The 21,801-nt window shown below is 41.5% G+C and overlaps 1 protein-coding gene across 1 annotated transcript in view; it reads left to right on the top strand.

Moving 5' to 3' along the window:
- The window catches only part of Tmtc2 (Transmembrane O-mannosyltransferase targeting cadherins 2), a 437,765-nt gene that overhangs the window by 130,653 nt on the left and 285,311 nt on the right, over nucleotides 1-21,801 (top strand). Inside the window, exon 5 of the mRNA XM_068229241.1 lies at nucleotides 16,784-17,744. Coding sequence (XP_068085342.1) covers nucleotides 16,784-17,744 — 961 coding nt within the window. The remainder of the gene's footprint in view (nucleotides 1-16,783; nucleotides 17,745-21,801) is intronic.

Genomic DNA, 21,801 nt, shown 5'->3' with positions numbered 1-21,801 from the left:
TTTTATGTGCCAGTAAATCTACCGACACGAAGCTGACGTATTTGAGCACGTTCAAATATCACCGGACTAAGCCAGGAACGAACCTGCCAAGCTGGGGTCGTCCGAAGGCCAGCGCCTCAACCGTCTGAACCACTCAGCCCAGCAGAGATATTTATTTTGAGTGGCGAAATGTGCTAGTGAGATATTAACTTTGAGTGTGAAAGCGAGTAACAAGTTTAACTCTAGCCTGCACAACGATCATGGCATGAGTTTTGCATAAACATTAGGGGTACGACTCATCAGAATCCCTAGAATTTATGTTACTCTCGCTACATTACGGAACAGCGGGCTAGTCGACTAGAATATTACTGCCTAAACGTCTGAGGTCTAATAATGACTCAGAAGTGTTCAGCGCTCTCCATCGTCAAAGAAGAGAGACGGTCATTATACGCCGGTGATTGTATATGAAAGTAAGAGAGTGGTAATGGAAGGAAGCAGTGTTCTTATTTGGACCTATCTGGACATGTTCTTATACAAAAGTCGGAGAAGACTTATTTGTTGACTTACCTTCCTACGCACTGCCATCTGTTGCTCAGTAGTATTAACTTAAAGCTCTTTATAAAGTTTTATCTTCACCTGTTTCAGTTTCGTTCCATCTGTGCTCATTTTATGTTAGAGCTCTTTCTGGAAACGTAACTCTTTGACACAGAAGATGTGGAATTGGTGTGTATGAGACATTTAATAATTTTTCTGGGAGTTCCTTTGAAGTGAGATCATTTGTGGATATGAAATCACCTGCAGCTTAATGTCAGTCTTTTAAAGGTAAATGTTGCGTTTAATATACGAGCGGACTTTAGCGAAGAGTAGGACGGTACATCTCATATCTTCCTCACTGAGCTGCGCTGGCTAATTTTTCAGTTGAGTGAGCTACTCACGTTATTGCAGATCGACCGGTCAATGCGAGAAACCAACCCCAAGGAGTTCGTCGCTGAGTTTATCCCCTTCTATATTGCTACCCTCCCTCCTGTGGCTCATTCTCGACCTCTTTCACTTCCTCTAATCGAATAGCCTTTACGAGTTTCGTCCTATGTTACGGAAATGATCATCTTGACAAAAATACGTGTTCTAAATTAAGATGTAAGTTGAGTGAGACGAAAATAGGGAATATTTTAAACGCCATAGAATATGACATACTGTGGGTTGGATGGATCGAATTATGAATGAAGAGATAGTGAATCGAATTGGTGAGACGAGAACGATCCGGTGAAATTTGACCAGATGAACACAGAATGATAGAACACATCTTAAGACACCTAGAGCTTGTTCAGTTGGTTTTTGGAGAAAGTGTAGGTAGTAAAAGTGCTAGGGAAAGACCAAGGTATGAATATTACAACCAGATTAGTGCAAATGTAGGATACAGTATTTACGTAGAAATAAAAAGGTTAGCACAGGATAGGGTAGCATGGAAAGCTGCATCAAACCAGTATATGGACTACGCACAGTGAGGTATCGTTGTAAGGAGTGAGCTTAAGCTTACGCTAATGAGAATGATTCTGGGAAGTATTCAGGTCACGTCGAAAAATCGACGCACTTCTCAAGCGAAAGGTCAGTCAAATTTGAGAGTGCGTAATAAACTCACGCGTTAACGGAATTAAGTGAAATAAGTATCATTTCATTCAGAATATGGTGAATTACATAGAACACGTTTAAATAGTTTTCGCAGAGATACGCATTAATAACTGTGAGACAAAATTACAAGAATGAGGACAACAACTGGAGAATGTCGAAGGATTTGCCAAATTTGTAGGAGAGGAAATTCATGGAAAGACTGTTAGAAGAAACAGTGGATCGTCTGATTCCGAAAAGGTGTCACTTACCAGAGCCGAACGGAACAGGGAGATGAAGAAACGTAAGCACGAAGTCATAGCAGTCCGACAGTGAGTTAAATTGATAAGCTCTCCACTCATATGACATATTGACTCTATTCGCTGCGACAGGATATTCGCCCACTTATTTTATTTTATTTTACTAAGTATTTATCTATACGTTAAGCAGAACTTTATTCGCATGATTGTAAGGATTAAAGCAGGAGTGCATACATTTCTTCTTCCTCTTCTTATTCTTCTTCTTGTTCTTCGTTTTGCCTCATGACTGAGGCGTCGTGACTATCATAATATTCAGCCCTCTAGCCGATGAGCCATACTCCGCCATTCTTCCCTATCTAAAGCTTCCAATGTGGTTGCTCTGAGAGAACACTGTAGGGGGCCGTTCACCATGTCAATCCATTGCGTTGGTATTCGTCCTTGTTGTCTGGTTCCCTGGACTTTGCCCTCAACAATCAGATTTAAAGTACATAAGTACAAAAAAGTTAACGCCGCATAATTAAACTGCTATTATTACAAAAATATCATATTCAAATGAAATAAGTGTAACCTGTTAGAATTTTGGCATTTTTTGTTTTCTTTTTGCTACTATTATTTGGTAATATTTATCATAATTGTGTGTATTTAGAGCACACGGAGAATTATTTCATGCATAGTAGGCCATAGGTCGTTTGAGACAATGGTGTAATATTCAACGTGGTGTGCAAGCCATGTAAGGTAATCAATACAGCGGATACAGCGGCAAGAAAATTCCAGTCTGGAATGTTGAACCAGATGTAATGTAAATGCTACTTAGAATCTTATATAACTGAATGTAGTACAAATATAATAGGCTCACATTAAGAACAAACATTTTCCGCATGAGCATAGAACCTAGGACGTTTTAATGTTGTTCTGGAAGTCTGTCATCGCTTCTCGCCTAACGGATGTTAAAGATATAGTGAATATTTTTTGGGTTGATACAATTGGTATAGTACCCTTCAATCGTTCATGTGAACGCTGTCTTAATCATTTTGTTATTTACAACTTTAACCGGGTAAAAACTGTTGGCAAACGTAGTACATGTGTTACAGCAGTCCCTTTCAAGACGACATAGCTGATTTCATTCAGTTGTTTGAACAGAGCGTTCTTTTGTATTAACCAATTAAATAATAATGGTTTCCAAAGAAGAGGTGTCCTGCTTTATGTGTTTATGTTTCTGCATCCTGTTAAGCAAAACATGTATAAGTTAGCACCAAATTACTTGATATATACATGACACCTGCTGGTCTAGGGTAACACAATTATATTGAAATGTTGCATTTTTAAAAATACTCTGAATGAGATTGGGAACGCAGTATAATTACGTTATTGAAATATATTTATTTACGTTAAATCAATTAAAAGGAAAGAAAGGCAAAGTCATCTCGGTACAGGCTATCAAGGCCCTGGAAGGGTACAGGGGTTAACTCTATCCCGGCCATTTTTACGCCAGGAATTAAGGTGCTACTAATTAATGGTATAGGCTGAGTGAACATCAGAGCCATTTGCACCTCCGCAAGTGAAATTCTCGTTCCTTAATTTTTTCCACTTCCTGGCGGGGAATGGAACCCACCCCCTTTCGGGTGAGCGGAGCACTTCTTTAGGAAATCGGCCAGGCATCTCCGAAAATCAATTAAACAATGTCAAATTATAATGTTTATATTGTCTTCTGTATCTCAACAGCAAATAATCACAAACTTCTTGACGTAGGCACATTGTGAAGGCAGTGATTTAAAACAATAAGCTTATTTCACGGTGTAAAGGAAAGACCTATTTATGAAACACAACGCCTACTGTTCGTCTTGGTAGTTGATGAACACTGTTCAGTCACTAATAAATAATAGAAACGACAAAGTTACCTCTGTGAAGATCAGCATGTTTTATGCAATTGTGTTACCTTAGGAACTGTGGAGGCTGATTCTACGATACTTAAAGGAAGAAGAGGTGCTGAGAAATGATTGCGGGTTGGGGGAGGGTGTCCTGCTTTAGATTTGAGTTTGAACATTTTATACCATAATAGCCTTTTTTGATATAGAAGCAACCCCAGTGTCTGTCAATGGCAAGCTTCATATGGACAGTGGTGATAATCTGTAGATGTCCTGGAGCTGCTCTGTCTCGCCATCTATTTCCCGACACTATTGTAACCATAGCAACCACTGTACACTCCGTCAGTAGCGCCATCTTCTCACTGTGAGCTTTCTTCCTGGAACTAAGAACTTGTATCAAGTGAACACCGTTCTTCTCCTCAGTCCAGAATGAAAATCCTTGAACGAACCAACGACCTTGGAATAAGACCCACACACCACAGGGTTGGCTAATAATAATAATAGTAATAATAATAATAAATTAGTATTATATTTACGAAGTCTATAATGTCTTCATTTTCTCAGAATTCTTCAGCCTTAACTTTATTTTGTGAATGCACTATTTGTTTTTTACATTTATCGCAAATTTTTATCGGCCTTGTGCGTCGAGTCAAAGCATGCTTTATTTGAACTCCCTGCATGTCGTAAGAGGCTACTAAGAGGGGAACATTGAAAGTAATTGTATTATAGCGAATTGCATGAGACCTGTTAAACATCCTATTGGCTTATATGATTCCTTGTTCGTGTCGATCGATTTATGTTGGCCAAACATGTAGCAGCGAGTGTTAAAGAACACTTACGAGCCAGAGAAGTCTGCTGTGCCATACATACAACTTCTGTCGTTTGTAAAGAGAAACATTTTTTACCTGCAATCAATCGTGAGGCTGAACACCCAAATAATTGAAGCGAACGGGTATATATTGAGCAGACCATGGCTTGTCAACATCTTGCTCCTTGGCTCTGCGGGACCCGGAATGAACTATATTTCTGTCTTGAGCCTAGTTGCTATGGAGAGACTAACATCTTGAAGACGGTGCTGGTCAGCACACATCAAGTATTCACGACGTTACGTCCCCAAAATTATATTTTATAACATTATTATTCCTTAAATGTCTGAACCCACACAGTTGATGAGCTCTGTCTACATTGTAACGAATACCGAGCGTTTTGTTCCGGATATTCGAGGCTTGCAAGGGTTTCATCCTAGAGTGTAGGGTCTTAGTTGTGGTGGTGGTGATTATTGTTTTAACCTCCAGGTGCTCGCGCTGCGGCAATTGAACCGCTTAAGAAAAGTTGGCATTTTTCCGTGTTTTACACATATTACGGTGCAAATTGGATAAATGGAAAACGACACATGTGAGGCAGATATAAAAGTACGTTTTATTAATTACTGAACTACAAACAGTAAAATAAAATCAAAATAATAGAACCAGAATAAGTAACTCAAACAAGAAACATATAAACCTGACTCAGGCTTACGAGGGACTTGTTGAAATATAAACAATTAGCAACATCAACACTTCAATGAGACGTCTCCTTCCAGAATTAAAACAATGGAAAAGTACAATGTCATAGAAGAAACAAGAAATACGATTCTTCCTCGGTGTTACTGCCGCACTTCTCACAGGTAAATCGATCTTGGCTGTGATTCTTCCACACGTACTTTAGGCATGTAATCCACGCGACAGCAGTCTTATTTTTTCTTTGGCTTCCATATAGGTAACAAAATGTTTTGGTATTCGAAGCTGGCATTTGAGGATTAGACTCTTTCATATATTTTGATACGGAAAAGAAAATTTCCGTAGTAGGACTATATATCTTTACCCTATTCTTCAAGTTTTCCTCCATGAGACTCATAGCTAATTTATAGAGGTATTTAATTCTCGGGCATAACTCCTTTGAGCAGTTTGAAAGGAAAACTGTTTAGGAATTGATAGCTACAATATCATGTTTCCGGAAAACAATGCCATTGGCCATCCGTTTGTTTTTCTAAAGGTGTCATATGTTGAACAAAGCAGGTCAACAGTGTCAACACCTCTCTTTGTTGAATTGTAGACAAGGGTTTGTTTGTGTCATGGTCAATCTAATTAGTATCATGAGTGAAGACAGTGAAAAACCTCCTTCATCTTCTTCTTGGTGAGGAAAGACACTAAACTCGACTCAAGTTCTCGCGATTTGTCCTGAAGGAATCTGGTATCTCTTTTCTTATTTTTCTTCAAGGTTCTCAAGGGAGTTAGCCCGTTTTCCAACAGGTTTTCGACCAATAGATAGCTGCTGAAGTAGTCATCCGTAGTTACATTGCTGAAATTAGCACGAAGAATCGTCATACTGCCTGCCCCAACAGAGCCTAAATAATCGAGGCTATAGCACGGATGCCTTTCTTGACAGAAGTCAAAATCATGTAAAGAAGATCCTACAATATTCCCGCATCCCTCTCTTTATCTGACAACTCTTGCAGAGTTCGAAAAATTGCATCAGGATTTGATAATAGTTCCCTTTAAAGATGGATCGATGCTATTTTTAAATCCTTTCCGTTCTATGACCTACTACAAATATACTTTTCATCCAAACAGCAAACTGATAAGAACAAAATCACAGAGGAAAAGTAATTAGAAAGTAAAACATATATAATTACATTCTCAATCGCACTGCGGTTTGTCAAACAACTGCGCTCGCGCAGCGGCTTCCGGACCGCAGTTAGCGTCCACCCGTGAGATTACTCATTTTCACACTGATGGTTGAAAAGGCAGAGATTCGCCAATCGCGTGATCAGACGGCGCAAATCATAGTTGAGGATTAGCAGTAGCTCTCATTTGTCTGCCTACTGCCGTGAAGCAGCAGTATCAAAAATTTAAAATGTGCGGTCCAAATGCCGCATGCGCGAGCGCCTGGAGGTTAATAGAATGTACAACTAGGAAGCCATCCTTTATTAATGCGAATCAGAATGGAAAAGGAATAGGTCCGACAATTCGATGGGTGAGGTACATTGCAAATGAAGCCGCCACGAAACATAAAGGGTTCCGGACTTCACAAAGCTAATACCGCCGGGTTCGGAAAAGAACATGAATTGACCAAGAGAGGTCGGATTAGAAAGATCAAGCCGATGAGTCTGACACAAGTAGGTAGAATAAATCCCAGAATCAGCCTGGGGACAGGAGGTCACTAACCACGCTTCGAGGATGAAACGCCTTTTAGTCACCTTTCACAACACGCTGCGTTGATACATTCTACCTTTCTTTCCACACTCCCCTCCACAGGCGGATGTTGCACTCCGACCTCTGTATGAGTTACTTCAGTTCCTCGGTCACCCTGCGCAGTTTGGTACTTTACTGTAGGTTCGAGTGCTTGCAGGTAGCTGACTGAAAGGGCTGGCATGCATTTAATAACAGAAACTCAGATCAACAGACTACGTTTGCATGTATTTGTTCAGCTATAGTGAAGCAAAACAGCACTGAGACGGTTCTGACACAATTTCCACGCGGATGTGGCTCTCATCCTGTCTTCTTTCCCACTTTCTCTTCCTGTGCGATGGAGCTTCGCCGTTCAGAAATTCCTTCCGGGTGATTTATTTGGAAACATTTAATCCTGAAATGCAATCAATAAAGTAAACCATCTGGGAATAGCGGCACATTGATTAGTTTCAAGTAGTTGTTGGAGAGAGGGACGGAGAATTGGATTTAATGGCGACAAATTGGAAGAACTTTATTGTATAAGTTCCTCTTTAAAGGGAGGAACTGGGTCAGTAGAGGCGAGGGTGGAATATTAAACTGCTTGTCCTGCACTGATAGTCGCCCACGTCTTGCATAAAGAACAGTCAAGCAATGGAAATATTTCAGGGAGGAACGAGTGAAGGTGTGTCGCACGCCTCAGACTTACCCGGCACCAACAGGAGGAGGAATAAACTGTAGAAAGGAAGACTGTGACAAGGAGACAAGGGAATTTCGCCTCGAAAACAAGCTATTACTTCATTTTAACGTCATTATTTATCTGCCCTGTGCTACGTAGATACATACATGCATTCGTGTACATACTTTATATACTATTACAATGAAGGCCCCAAATGCCAGTACTGTAGGAGTTGTAGCGTTGACAATCTGGGCGGAGCCAGCGACTGATAGAACAGTAACCCCAGCAATTGTTGATGTATGCGAGCTGCTTCGAGGACACTGAACGCGGGCTAACATTGGAGAGGTGGGCCGAATGATCTACACGTGGAAACTTAGTCCAGAAACCTGCAACAAAGTGCGAGTCAGTATTTTACTACTACTACTAATAATAATAATATTCCGCCTCTGTGGTGTAGTGGTTAGTAAGATTAGCTGTCGCTCCCAGAGGCCCGGGTTCGATTCCCGCCTCTGGCATGAAATTTGAAAAGTGATACAAGGACTGGGACAGAGTCCACTGTGCCTCGGGACGTCATCTCAGTACAGTGGGTTCGATACCCACCTCAGCCATCCTCGAAGTGATTTTCTGCGGTTTCCCACTTCTTCTCCAGGCCATAAGTTAGGTACCAACTCAAAGCGTTCCATGGAGAGGAGAGAATGGACTGAACGTGAACTCAGAATTTCCTTAAATTAAGGCCACAGCCACTTCCTTTCGTTTTCCTTGTCCATCCTTTCCAATCTTCAGCATAGAGGTGAGGCCATTTGGGCGATTTACTGGTCCTCCTTCTCAGTTCATTCCCGACCAAACGTCTTACGCTCCAAGACAACGCCCTTGAGGCGGTGGTGTTAGAGGTAGGTTTCTTGGCTGAATCTTTGGGAAAAAAACTAACCCTGAACGGTAAACTGAATAAATGATTATAATCATAATCAATGTTTTACGTCACATTAACCCGCCAAAATGCCGTCATTTTGCTCCACAGGAGTTCATCAATGTGCTAGTATAACTACCAGACACGAGACTGACGTATTCGAGCAATTTCAAATAGCAGTGGACTGAGCCAGGATCGAACCTACCAAGCTGAGCTCAGAATGTGTGCGCTATACCGTCTGAAGCTTTCAGTCCAACTCTGCATTTAACTGGGACCCACGGAGTATGACATTTTCATCCAGACGGCAGCTTATGAGCATGAACTCATGGATTCCTTGCACAAATCAATCAATCAATCAATCAATCAATCAATCAATCAATCAATACTGATGTGCATTTAGGGCAGTCGCCCACGTGGCAGATTCCCTATCTCTTGCTTTCCTAGCCTTTTCTTAAAGGATTTCAAAGAAATTGGAAATTTATTGAACATCTCCCTTGGTAAGTTATTCCAATCCCTAACTCCCCTTCCTATAAATTATGATTTGCCCCAATTTGTCCTCGTGAATTCCGACTTTATCTTCATATTGTGATCTTTCCTACTTGTAAGGACACCACTCAAACTTGTTCTTCTACTAATGTCATTCCACGCCATCTCTCCGCTGACAGCCCGGAACATACCACTTAGTCGAGCAGCTCGTCTTCTTTCTCCCAATTCTTCCCAGCCTAAACTTTGCAACATTTTTGTATCGCTACTCTTTTGTCGGAAATCGCCCAGAACAAATCGAGTTGCTTTTATTTGGATTTTTTCCAGTTCATGAATCAGGTAATCCTGGTGAGGGTCCCGTACACTGGAACCATGCTCTACTTGGGGTCTTACCAGAGATTTATATGCCCTCTCCTTTACATCTATACTACAACCCTTAGACACCCTCATAACCATGTGCAGAGATCTGTACCCTTTATTTACAATCCCATTTATGTGATTACCCTAATGAAGATCTTTCCTTATATTAACAACGAGATACTTACAATGAGCCCCAAAATGAACTTTTACCCCATCAACGTAGTAATTAAACTGAGAGGGCTTTTCCTATTTGTGAAACTCACAACCTGTTCAAGTGAAAATAGTAGGTGTTGTTCATCCACTTGTCTGCTATCCACTCTTCAGCTGTTACTAGGATCGTGGTCAAGAAGTAGAAGCAAGTGTTCGCTGCTACCCGCACTTCAGCTGTGCTAGGCTGGTGGTAGAGAAGCTCTCCATAGTTCACGTGACAGTCGGAGAAGACCAGTTATTGTCGCGTGTTGCATGTTGTGACACATCACGTCTACCTTGATTAATGCTGCTCTTTTAGTCCGTCAATGTGCGAGCGGGCGTTACCCAACCTTCAGCACGCCAGGTAGCTTAGTAAATAGATTACCGCGTCTTGTATAAGAAACTCAAACCGTGCATCATCACGTCTTTACTCCCATCAGGGATGTAATTAGGTGGCGCGATTGTTCTCCCCAGGAAGGAGACGACCTACTTATCTTCGATTACTCTAAGCTAACATCCCCTTCTCTAGGGAGATTAAATACACCTTCCTCGAACAAGTAATGAGAATTTAAAAGTTATAACGGACAGACACTGATATTTTTATTAAGACTGAAGTATAGTAACATAAATCCATGTTCCGTATATTCAACAATAATAATAATAATAATAATAATAATAATAATAATAATAATAATAATAATAATAATAATAATAATAATAATAATAATAATAATAATAATAATAATAATAATAATAATAGTATGGCCTCAGCTACCGTTTGCAGACATTTCGATTTGACGCCATCTGGCTGTATGCTCGTCAATTTCGACGTTCCGTTTTACTCTAGGTCCGCTAGATGGCAGACAGAGTAAACCGGATCTCTCTTGGGCGTCTGAGATTTAATTAATTTTGTCGGATAAATACCAAACGTATCACCAGAGATCTTTTACATGCCGACATCGTACGACATGGAGTGTCGAATGGACTTTTTTTCGCCCTTCAAAAATCCAACTACCTCTGCCGGGTTTGAACCCGCTATCTTGGGATCCGGAGGCCAACACTCTACCACGGAACCACAGAGGCAGCTATAATAATAATAATAATAATAATAATAATAATAATAATAATAATAATAATAATAATAATAATAATAATAATAATAATAATAATAATAATAATAATAATAATAATCTCCGTTTGGTCTGAGTGACAGCGTGAATATTTTGATTTCATGCCAGTCAGCCTGCCTACATGTCAGATACGCTACGAGATGGCGCAGTCGGTTGTGTAAACACCAAGCACCGACATCGTGCGTAAAGTATTGTCGAGGGAACTTCTCTCCAGCCCTTATAAGACCGACTACCTCGTTCGGGTTCAAACGATCCGAGGATTATTCCAATTAATCTACTGGACTCTGTAGATCAAGAAATCGTGTGCATAATCTTACAAATTTGAAATACTCTTCCAATACCATTTCCCAGTACAAAACTGAAAATAAATTTTGGGCGCGGGATAGGTAAACTCAACAGATGTAAACTTTATACGAAAGTTAATTTATGCGCCTCACTGAAAAGCACAGAAGCATGGACTTAGAAGGTTAGAGACAGAGTACGTGTTCTTTGATTGTTCCATTCTTAGCAGCCTCTTACGACATGCAGGGGTACAGATAATGCATCCGTTCACTGCAGCCACAGGAGAGATAAGCATCGTGACTTACGTCCAGTAATATGGCAGCTGATCCAGCACAAAACATTCCCATGCCACGCCAAAGGTAGCCCCACCTATCAAGAACTACGTCCAGTAATATGGCAGCTGATCTAGCCCACAACATTCCCATGCCACGTCACAAGGTAGCCCCACCTATCAAGAACTACGTCCAGTAATATGGCAGCTGATCCAGCACACAACATTCCCATGCCACGTCACAAGGTAGCCCCACCTATCAAGAACTACGTCCAGTAATATGGCAGCTGATCTAGCCCACAACATTCCCATGCCACGTCAGAAGGTAGCCCCACCTATCAAGAACTACGTCCAGTAATATGACAGCTCATCAAGCACACAACATTCCCATGCCACGTCACAAGGTAGCCCCACCTATCAAGAACTACGTCCAGTAATATGGCAGCTGATCTAGCCCACAACATTCCCATGCCACGTCAGAAGGTAGCCCCACCTATCAAGAACTACGTCCAGTAATATGACAGATGATCTAGCCCACAACATTCCCATGCCACGTCAGAAGGTAGCCCCACCTATCAAGAACTACGTCCAGTAATATGGCAGCTGATCTAGCCCACAACATTCCCATGCCACGTCAGAAGGTAGCCCCACCTATCAAGAACTACGTCCAGTAATATGGCAGCTGATCTAGCACACAACATTCCCATGCCACGTCAGAAGGTAACCCCTCCTATCAAGAACTACGTCCAGTAATATGGCAGCTGATCCAGCACACAACATTCCCATGCCACGTCAGAAGGTAACCCCTCCTATCAAGAACTACGTCCAGTAATATGACAACTGATCTAGCACACAACATTCCCATGTCATGTCACATTCGCAGGATACGTATTATGATAAAAATTCTGCTGCCTTTCATGACGTTACGGTTTATAAATGGCTTTGCTCTGAGCTAGACGAAATGTTATCAACATTAAAATAACGAGTGTCGTTCACGCAAGGAACAAGGAAAGGAATGAATTACATTTTCAGTGTTAAATACAAAGCCTCATATCGTTCATTCCGTTATCGGTTAGTTTCAATGAAGGGGAAATGATCCTGCCAGAAATTCACTCACACTGGTACAGATGTTATCAGGTAGTTCTGTAACTGACTAATGTTGGAAATATAAGCGATAATAGAGGGAGAGGTGATGTATTGGTCACTGTTTATACTCAACCACCTGGAGCACTCCGCACCTTGACAGATGGAGCTAAATGGAATTGCAAACCTCGGGGCCACTGCTGCTCGTTTGTATTCACCACTCGTCCTTAAGCTCTTAAAATTCTTCTAAACAGAGCAGATTAAAAAATTAAACTGCAAGTCATCTTTCATTACCACCCACAGAAATGTTCAGTTAACACATCAAGGTCTCCTCTGTGTTTTGGAGTTTATTGTTTCCTGTATGGTGTATCACTACATTTCTGTCTATAATTCTTCTTATCATTATGGTAGATTTTGATGAACTAATAAAGCTAAGAAAATTAAATAAAAATCTCATTTTTACAAGGTGTTTTACGTCGCACCGACACAGATAAGTCTTATGGCGACGATGGGAAAGAAAAAGGCTAGGAGCGGGAAGTAAACAGCCGTGGCCTTAATTAAGGTACAGCCCCTAGTATTTGCTTGGTGTGAAAATGGGAAACCACAGAAAACCATCTTCAGGGCTGCCGGCAGTGGGGTTCGAAACCTCTACTGGCCGCACATAAGCGACTGCAGCCATCGAGCTCGGTTAAATACCTCAAAAAGACTAAATGATCGTGAAATATGAACAAAAAATGAGAGGGAATATTCGACTGAAAATAATGAACAGAGTATATTATTGATAAATATATAGATATGCAGATGAAAACTAGTGAGAAGGAAGCTAATAGCAGCAGGCGAGAGAAGATGTCCTCAGCTTTTCGTGGGACGCACGTCCTATTCAAGGAAAAGGCAATCTCAAGAAAAGCTAAACTCAGGCACTACAAGACAATGATCAAACCCGAGTGTGTGTACGCAAGTTAAAGACTGGATTGAGAGAAGTATGAACCCAAGATTCTTCGCAAAATAATGGGTCCTAAGGTAACAGGTGGACATTATGGACTCTGAGGAAGAGAAGAGCTATACAACGTTAATGAAGGGTTCATGGAATCAAGAAGAAAACGACGACTGACGTTCTGTGGACATCTGTTCAGGTTTGTTAATGTTTTGGACAACAGACCTACCGTCTCGGATAAATGGTTCAAGGAAGTAAGGAAGGACCTCAAGAGCATGGGACTGAATGAGAAGGCCATCTCTAATCGATCAAAATACAGATCAGTGATCAACAACTCTAAGGGCTTTCATGGTGAGCAAAAGCAGAACAGCAGCTGGACAGAAGAGACAAGACAGGCGGCCAGGGAAGTGATGGAATGCTCTTGGGCTGCAAGAAAGGCTTTCTCAAATGCCTTATAGTTCCTTGACGTGGTCTCTAATGGCCCTAAACCAGAGAAAAATATACAGTACGTAATTTACTATAAACGAAAGTATAAATTATTGTCGATATAAGTACTGCACCTCATGGCTGGAGGCAGAGACACAATCACACAACCATTCTGCAAGCCGTTCAGACTGGACAACTAAAATCATAATGGTTTCGATGGTTGCAATGGATTATTTTGCGCTTCTTCTAAGGTTGATTTGTTTAAAAATTACAAGATATATGCTAAATTTTAAATTTTCTGCAAGGTGAAATCTTCTAGACTGGTTGTTTATGTGTGTGGTGTTGAGATGGGTACGTGGAATCACGAATGAAGACATGCTGAATTGATGAAAGAAGAAGGATTTGGCGAATTTGATGAGAAGAAGACGTAGAACGATAGGCCACGACAAACAGAACGTGTTCGATAAGATTGCAGATGGTAAGGAGCGTAGCGGTAGGCCAAGGCATGAGAAAGACAAACAGATTTCAGTAGATGTGTGATGTACTAGTTTTACGTAGATATGAAAATGTTAGCATGCGATAGGATGGCATGCAGGGCTGTATGAAACCACTTAATGGACTGATCAGGCGAACAACAGCAAGTATTTTGTTTTGAATTATTATACACTAGTCACTGTGTGTCCACTCCTTAATCCCTTTTCGTCGCACGATATCGGGGATGACGTGAGATGAAATTAAATGAAATGCTTTTTTAAAGCCGGATGCCCTTCTTGACGGCAACTTCAGTTGAGGATATAAAGAACATGAAATTAATATGATTGAAATTTGGTAAGGGGGTGGAAGAATTCGGCTGTGGTCTAAGAACAGGAACTGTCACAATATTGTCTTGGAAATTAAATTGGCGAAAGCATAGAAAAACATTGTCGGTAAATACACTATTCAACTGAATGAATCAGCTGTGTGTTATACTCTAGGGATTACTTCTGTTAATACAGAGCTGAATAAATCCATTATTTAGATCATTTAGAACAAAAATAATTTCCCCGGTTATAACATTCAACTTAGAGTTAGGAATGACACACAAACTGTATCCTCGCTTAAGAACCACGGAAGGGCAACTTTCCAATTCTACAGCAGAAGGCACACGTAAAACTGTAAAACGTGGCTCAGGAGTTGAAGACATGTCAACTAATTTGTAAGAGATAGAACATCATTGTCCACGTTAGGTGAAGCGCTGTGAGCTACACGCAGAGGGGGCCGCCGCTGACTCGTGAAACTGGAAGCGAGTACAAACCAGTCTACTTGAGGACTCTTTCATATCTCCTTTCCGTCCACATTTGAAACTTCCAGCCATTTCCTTAATATCCTCTATTCACAACCGTACATCAAGGGAGTTAATTCAATGACGATATGGTTAGTCGCATCCGGATTTTCAGACGGAAATAGGTCAGAAGTCAAACGTATGGAAGGGACTGACAAGTATATTCTTGCCTGCACAGCGCCTATGCTATGAGGTTTGCAGAAACATTAGGGGTACGGATCATCAAAAATCCTGCAATTTATGTTCCTCTCGCTACATTACAGAAGAGCGGACTAAGGCACTTCGTGATAACCAAATTAGTTTGCATTCTAACCTTTTAATGCATAGAATTCGGGGTTTTCTAATAAATAAGTTCATGATTAGTCCAAAAGAGCTGATTTGTGTTAAAAGTAGGACTGTCTTATATTGCTTGTGAATAGATAAATGTTATGATTGCAGCCGCCCGCTCTGTGCTCTCAAGATACCGCTAGTCTTGCAGAGAGTCTGTGCTCACACAGATACAATGTGCAACCTATATTACTTTAGATGCACTTGTAAACCTCCTTGTGTGTGAACGTATGGTGTACGGCTTCGTGACGTGGTGCTGATTGCCTTATTTTAATTAGTCTCACGAGCCTCATCGTTTGTGTCATCTGACCTGAATGTAGAGCGACCCCTGTTCGTTCTCTTTGTATATTCTCTCCAGCTCCAACTCGATTGATAGGATATAGCTGGTGTGAAAAGAGCAAATCAGTGCTGCTGGCACTAGCGGTTCAAATACATCGTCTCCCAAATGCAGCTCAAAGTTACGTCATCCGTACAGCACAACAACGCTATTGGTGACACGAAATGACTTAGATTTTGCTAATCCAAATCTGTTGACACAAGGTGTGAATATTTTCAAATAAATCCTTAGCGCTGCGTGTAACTGTGTTGAGTTTCAGACTATTTTTTTTTCCTTAAAAATGGAAATAGATCTTAGCACAGGCCATGAAGCACCTGGTTAAGGTCTTCACTTTTCATAGTAAGAGAGATGGACTGCTTACCTCTGCGGTCTGTGGAGTCAACCTGATACATTTCTCTGTTGAAGACAGGGGGAATAACCAGTGGACGATATATTTATCCAGGTCTAAGGTCCTAATAGGGAATCAAACACTCTTCCTAGCAGATGAGCCGTACACATATTATGTGAACCACTTAGACTGATTCTGATGGTTCGGTCAGCTTCCGCTTCGAACGCTAACGCTGTGCCACGTCTGGGGGGCCATCTGGTGGCGAATGAACGTACCATTTCCACTTCTATTATAACGTCTAAATTTCAGAAAGTCATTGTTTAAGAAGCTTTTCTCGTGGACAGTCGAGATTTTCTTCTGATGACGCAGAGCACAGTTCTCTGCGAACCGTAAAGAATTTCACCGTAGTTTCTTGACACAGCATAAGCCCAAAAGCGTATACAGTATCATGTCTATATGTACGGGTCTTGAAAGCATCAATGGCAACGGTAAGAATTCTATTCTAGCCCAGACCAGAAGACTTAGTGGAGTGTAAACACTAGATATCACGATAAAAGCCATAAATATAGGGAATATGTTTAAATTTGGTGCATTAATACTATTACGTATGTAATTATATGTTTTGTGAATATCACAAATTCAAATGATATTTACTAAATTCTTATGCACGTATTTCACACTTTGATATTGCATAAACATTTGAGCCTTAGTGATCAATTGATAAAGCAATTTCTGAACCTCTACAAGGAGATGCCTGTAATTGTGTTACCATTATTTGACCTATAACATCCTCATGTGTTGTTTGTTACAGAGGCCGCCTCGCGGTGTGATGTGCAGTCTGAGTGTTCTTGGTGTGGCGCTCCTCATCCTTGTGGTGCTACGGCTGTGTCTCCTGGGATCTCACGCCCCGGTGTTCGCCACAGCAGACAACCCTGCTTCGCGCAGCCCTTCACTTCTAACTCGAACCCTAACCTTTGCATTTCTCCCGGTGTTCAACTTCTACCTGCTCGTGTTTCCGCGGTGGCTCAGTTTCGATTGGTCCATGGACAGCATTCCGCGCATCTCCTCACTGTGTGATCCACGCAACCTTCCTGTCTTTGTGTTCTATTACATTCTGTATCGGACTGTGTGCCATGCCACTCACAGGCAGATGAATCCCACTCAGTACCAAAGGACACAGCCCCAGAACAGGAGAAAAGCGCATATGTCCACACAGAAAGTACGGCGGCACGTGGTTTATCGCAAGACAGTTCAACAAAATCATCAAGATCTTACAAAGACTAAAGTATCCACCTGTCCAGTGTGCCGGCACAGTTTGTTAGACCACCATTCGGTTCTGTGTCGGACTAACAATAACAACAATGTAATTACCCAAGGTTCTAAATGCAACTGTAATAGTAAAATGATTGTGCGTGGTGATAAGGACTGTGCCCCCCAAACGAGGGGTTTAAGGAACACTGAAATGCTTCTAGTGTCTTTAAGCTTCCTCGTGGTGCCCTTCCTTCCAGCCACCAATGTCCTCTTCTACGTGGGGTTCGTGGTAGCTGAGAGAGTGTTGTATATCCCCAGTGTGGGCTTCTGTTTACTGGTGGGTCTCGGCTGCCACGTGCTGAGGGGTACCACAAGGTCCGGTACTAGTGCCAGAAGAATGCTGCATGGCGCAGTTTTACTCCTAGTTCTGGTAATGGCCGCCAGGACGGTGCGCAGGGCTGCGGACTGGAGTGACGAGGAGAGTCTGTACCGCGCGGGGATCCCCATCAACCCTCCGAAAGGTAAGAAGTTCCAGCATTTTCACTCCCAAGTTCTTTTCGGCCTTATGCATGTCACATACCGGAGTTTCCTGGCTGTTGCGACAATGGTTAAAATAAGCTAAATATACCTTGCATTTACACAACTACTGATCGACCATGTAATGACAGCGTTGCCATTTGTGTGCTCTTGCCTATTTAGCCAGAACTTGGCACTAGTATGATAAATGTATACAGCGTATATCACTTCAACTTATCTTGACTATAATCATAAATAAATGTACAGTTATTTCTACTTTCTTCTTCTCCCTTCTTCGTTTTAGCATTTATTCCGCGTAATTGCAGGGTCTGCTGTTCTGCACTTCTTTTTCCACTTCGTGCGGTCTTGTGAATCTTAAGGTGAGACTTTCGCTACGTGCATGTCTTCCCTCACTGTGTCGAGCCAGCGCTTCTTTGGTCGTCTACGAGGTCTGAGGCCCTCAGTACTTAAGTTTAATGCCCTTCTCGCAAATGAAGAATCGTTTCTGCGTGGCCATACCATCGCAAAAGATTCTCCCGTATTTCCTCATGAATTGAGGCCACACCAAATGCCATTCGAATATTCTCATTTCTAATGTGGTCCAATCTAGTGAGTCCCATGGACCAACGAAGCATCTTCATCTCCATGACATGCAGCTGTCGTTCGTGTCTCCTTGTGAATGGCCAACTCGGTTCCATACAGTGCCACTGCTCTAATGATGGTTCTATACATTTTGGATATCGACAAAGAAAGACTGCTGGGACTTGGCGTCTCTTCATCTAGGCAGCGCTGATTCTGCTTCGAACATCTAGAAGGGCGTCGCCATCCGATTGCATAAGTTATCCTAGATATTTAAATTGAGATGCTTTGAGAATGTTAACGCCATCGATGTTGACCTATCACTTTATACACCACACCCTGGGTACCCAGACTTCTCGACGTTAAGTCGCAGGCCGTATCTGTCCAGTGAGTTTTTCCAACTCTACTAATACTTATTTTAAAGATACTACCTTAGTAAATATGAGGTTTCGAAAAACAAATTAGGACATTCGAACTTTGGGAAGAATGCCAGCTAGGAATACTGGACTATATGAAAGTATATGGTGGGGAGATAAGTCCGTTCGGGTTGTAACCCATACAACAGAAATAGTCAGCCTGGAGTGGCCCCAACCCGCTTTATACAGGTGGCCTTGCACTGGAATGACTGGGAGTTAAGCCGGCAACTTGTCCGTCCACACTAATAAGTGGCTATGCATACCTTGCAGGCGTTCTAAATGGTGATACGAACGGAGTTTGTTCCCAGGAGATAATGTTGTTAATGATGTTTGTTGTTTAAAGCGGCCTAAAAGCTAAGTCATAGGCCCTAATCCCCAGTAAAAAGTTAAGAAATCATAAGTGGTAGCCCTTGATAAATGTTGTAGTTTTGCAGTAGAAAGTCAACCTTAATATTAGAAAGTGTCGAAATATGACTTCTACTTCTATGTTGTATGAGTGCTGCTTTTGGATGACCGCATGCAGATGAGAACATTTATATCGCGTGCTGGAAACAGTTGAGAGTTAGATACGTACAGCCAAAATCCATCTTTTACATATTATAACATGACTGGTCATGAATACATCGACTGGCAGTTACCTCGCTTTCTCCCCCATCATGTGTAAGTAAAGAGAGAAATGAACAGTTTTTGTCGGTCTGGTCTTGACAGGAGGACAATTAACGCATAACCAACCGTAGCTCATCTTCGGAGAGATTTTCCCTTCAAACTGCTTCTAATTACGCTCCCGAAAGTAGTACTTTTAGTTGATTGAAAATGAAACTCGCTCCATTACACTTAGTACGTATTAGTAAGTTAGTGTGTAGTCCAGCATGGAGTTTATTAAAAGAGGGTGTTACTTCATCATCACAACTATGTGTACAGGCTGTAACAGAATTTATGGCACAAGCCGGAACGATGAGAGAAGCAAAGAGGCGTCAATCCAGCCATACGAGGGATAATACTCCAAAAGAGAAGAGAATCCTCGATAAATAAAGTTTCTCTGTACAACCTGTGGACGAAGGAACACTGTTCTCATATATAAAAGGTATATCTAAAAAAAATAATGCAAAGACTGATATTTTTATGCGTAATAATATAAATCAAACCTCGCATAACAATCTCTTCTTCTTCCACCGCTTTTCCTACACCTGCGGGATCATGGGTGAGAACTGTGGCACACATGTGCCGGATGCTCTTCCTGACACCAGTATTCAGCATTGCTTGTAGGAGAGTGTTGGGACAAACAAAACAGCCAGTCTCCGAGCCAGAAGAATTAATCGGACGAGATCAAAATTCCCGTCACGGCTGGATATTGAAACAACGACCCTCTGAACCGAAGTCCTCAACGCTGACCTTTCACCCAAGCAGCCGGCGTCTGCATGTAACAATCTGATTGACATGAACGTAGTTTTCGACTTATTGAAAGTAATGTGGAAAGTTTTTATGGTATTTCCAAAATAGGTTCTCCGTTAACCTGATGTAGAGCGCCAATCGAGAGTATGGATCGATCGAGAGGGCGATTCGCAAGGTTATCAGAGATCAACGAAGTTTTAGCGTAGAATTTAATTGTTGCGATCCTTTTTGCTATTTGCTTTACGCCGCACCAACACAGATAGGTCTTATGGCGACGAATGGACAGGAATGGGAAGAAAGCGGCCGTGGCCTTAATTAAGAAACAGCCTCAGTATTTGCCTGGTGTGAAAATGAGAAACCACGGAAGACCATCTTCAGGGCTGCCGACAGTGGGGTTCGAACCCGCTATCTCCCGGATAGGAGTTCATAGCTGCGCGCTTCTAACCGCACGGCCAACACGTCCGGTGGTGAATCTTTTAGTGAGAGTGAGACCTCAGTACATGAATACTTATTCTTCCTTGTGAGACAGAGGAATTTTTTGTAAAAATGAATATACTGTATATATTTATCAGTAGTTTGCACTCTCTGCAAATGTGATAAATTGTTTGTAAATATATTTTTATGAAGATTCCTCTCTTTCAGTGAGCGTAATATAACAATCAATCAACATTTAAGGCAGTCGCCCAGGGGGTAGATTCCCTACCTGTTATTTTCTTAGCCTTTCCTTCAATGATTGCAAAGAAATTTTGAAATGTATTGAACATTTTCCTTTGTAAATAATTCCAATCCCTAACTCCCCTACCTATGAACAAATATTTGCCACAATCTATCCTCTTGAATTGCAACTTTATCTTAATATTGTGATCTTTCCTACTTTTAAAAACACCACTCAAACTTATTCGTCTGCTAATGTCATTCCGCGCCATCTCTCCATCGACAGCTCGAACCATACCACTTAGTTGAGCAGCTCGTCTCCTTTCTCCCAAGTCTTCCCTGCCCAACCATTAACACTTTTTTATAACGCTACTCTTTTGTCGGAAATCACCAAGAACAAATCGAGCTGCTTTCCCTTGGATTTTTTCCAGTTCTCGAATCAATTCATTCTGGCTGCGGCCCCATTCACTTTCGAGTTTGGGTCTTAGCAGAGACTTATATGCCCTCTTCTTTACATCGTTACTACAACCCCTGAATCCCATCCTAATTATATGCAGAGATATGCACCTTTTATTTACAATCCCTTCTTTTATGTGATTTTCGGTATGAAGATCTTCCCTTATATTAACACCTAAGTACTTACTGTGATTCCCATATGGAACTTTCATAACATCAACGCAGTAATTAAAACTGAGAGGATTTTTCCTATATGTGAAACTCACAACCTGACTTTTAACCCCGTTTATGAATTAAAAAAGAGAATCGTGCGATGTAAGTCCCGTAAACGCTTGTGAAGGTCCGTGTTTGCTGTCGAAGTATGAGCAGGGCTTGTTGCTCTTCCTGAAAGTGAGGGTCACGCACAGGGGAATGAGAGTAATTGGTGTGGACGCAGAAGCTAACGCTCGCTTGGCCTCCATTAGTGATAACAGCCACATTCACACGCCACAGAGAACAGTTCGGCTTTATCTGCTAGCGCCATAAACTGTTCAAGATCACTTTCTACACAATGTTACCAAATACT

This window comes from Anabrus simplex, chromosome 9, assembly GCF_040414725.1.
Source record: "Anabrus simplex isolate iqAnaSimp1 chromosome 9, ASM4041472v1, whole genome shotgun sequence".
NCBI lineage: Eukaryota > Metazoa > Arthropoda > Insecta > Orthoptera > Tettigoniidae > Anabrus > Anabrus simplex.
The sequence above is the reverse complement of the archived record's forward strand: the minus strand, read 5'-3'. Positions and strand labels throughout refer to the sequence as shown.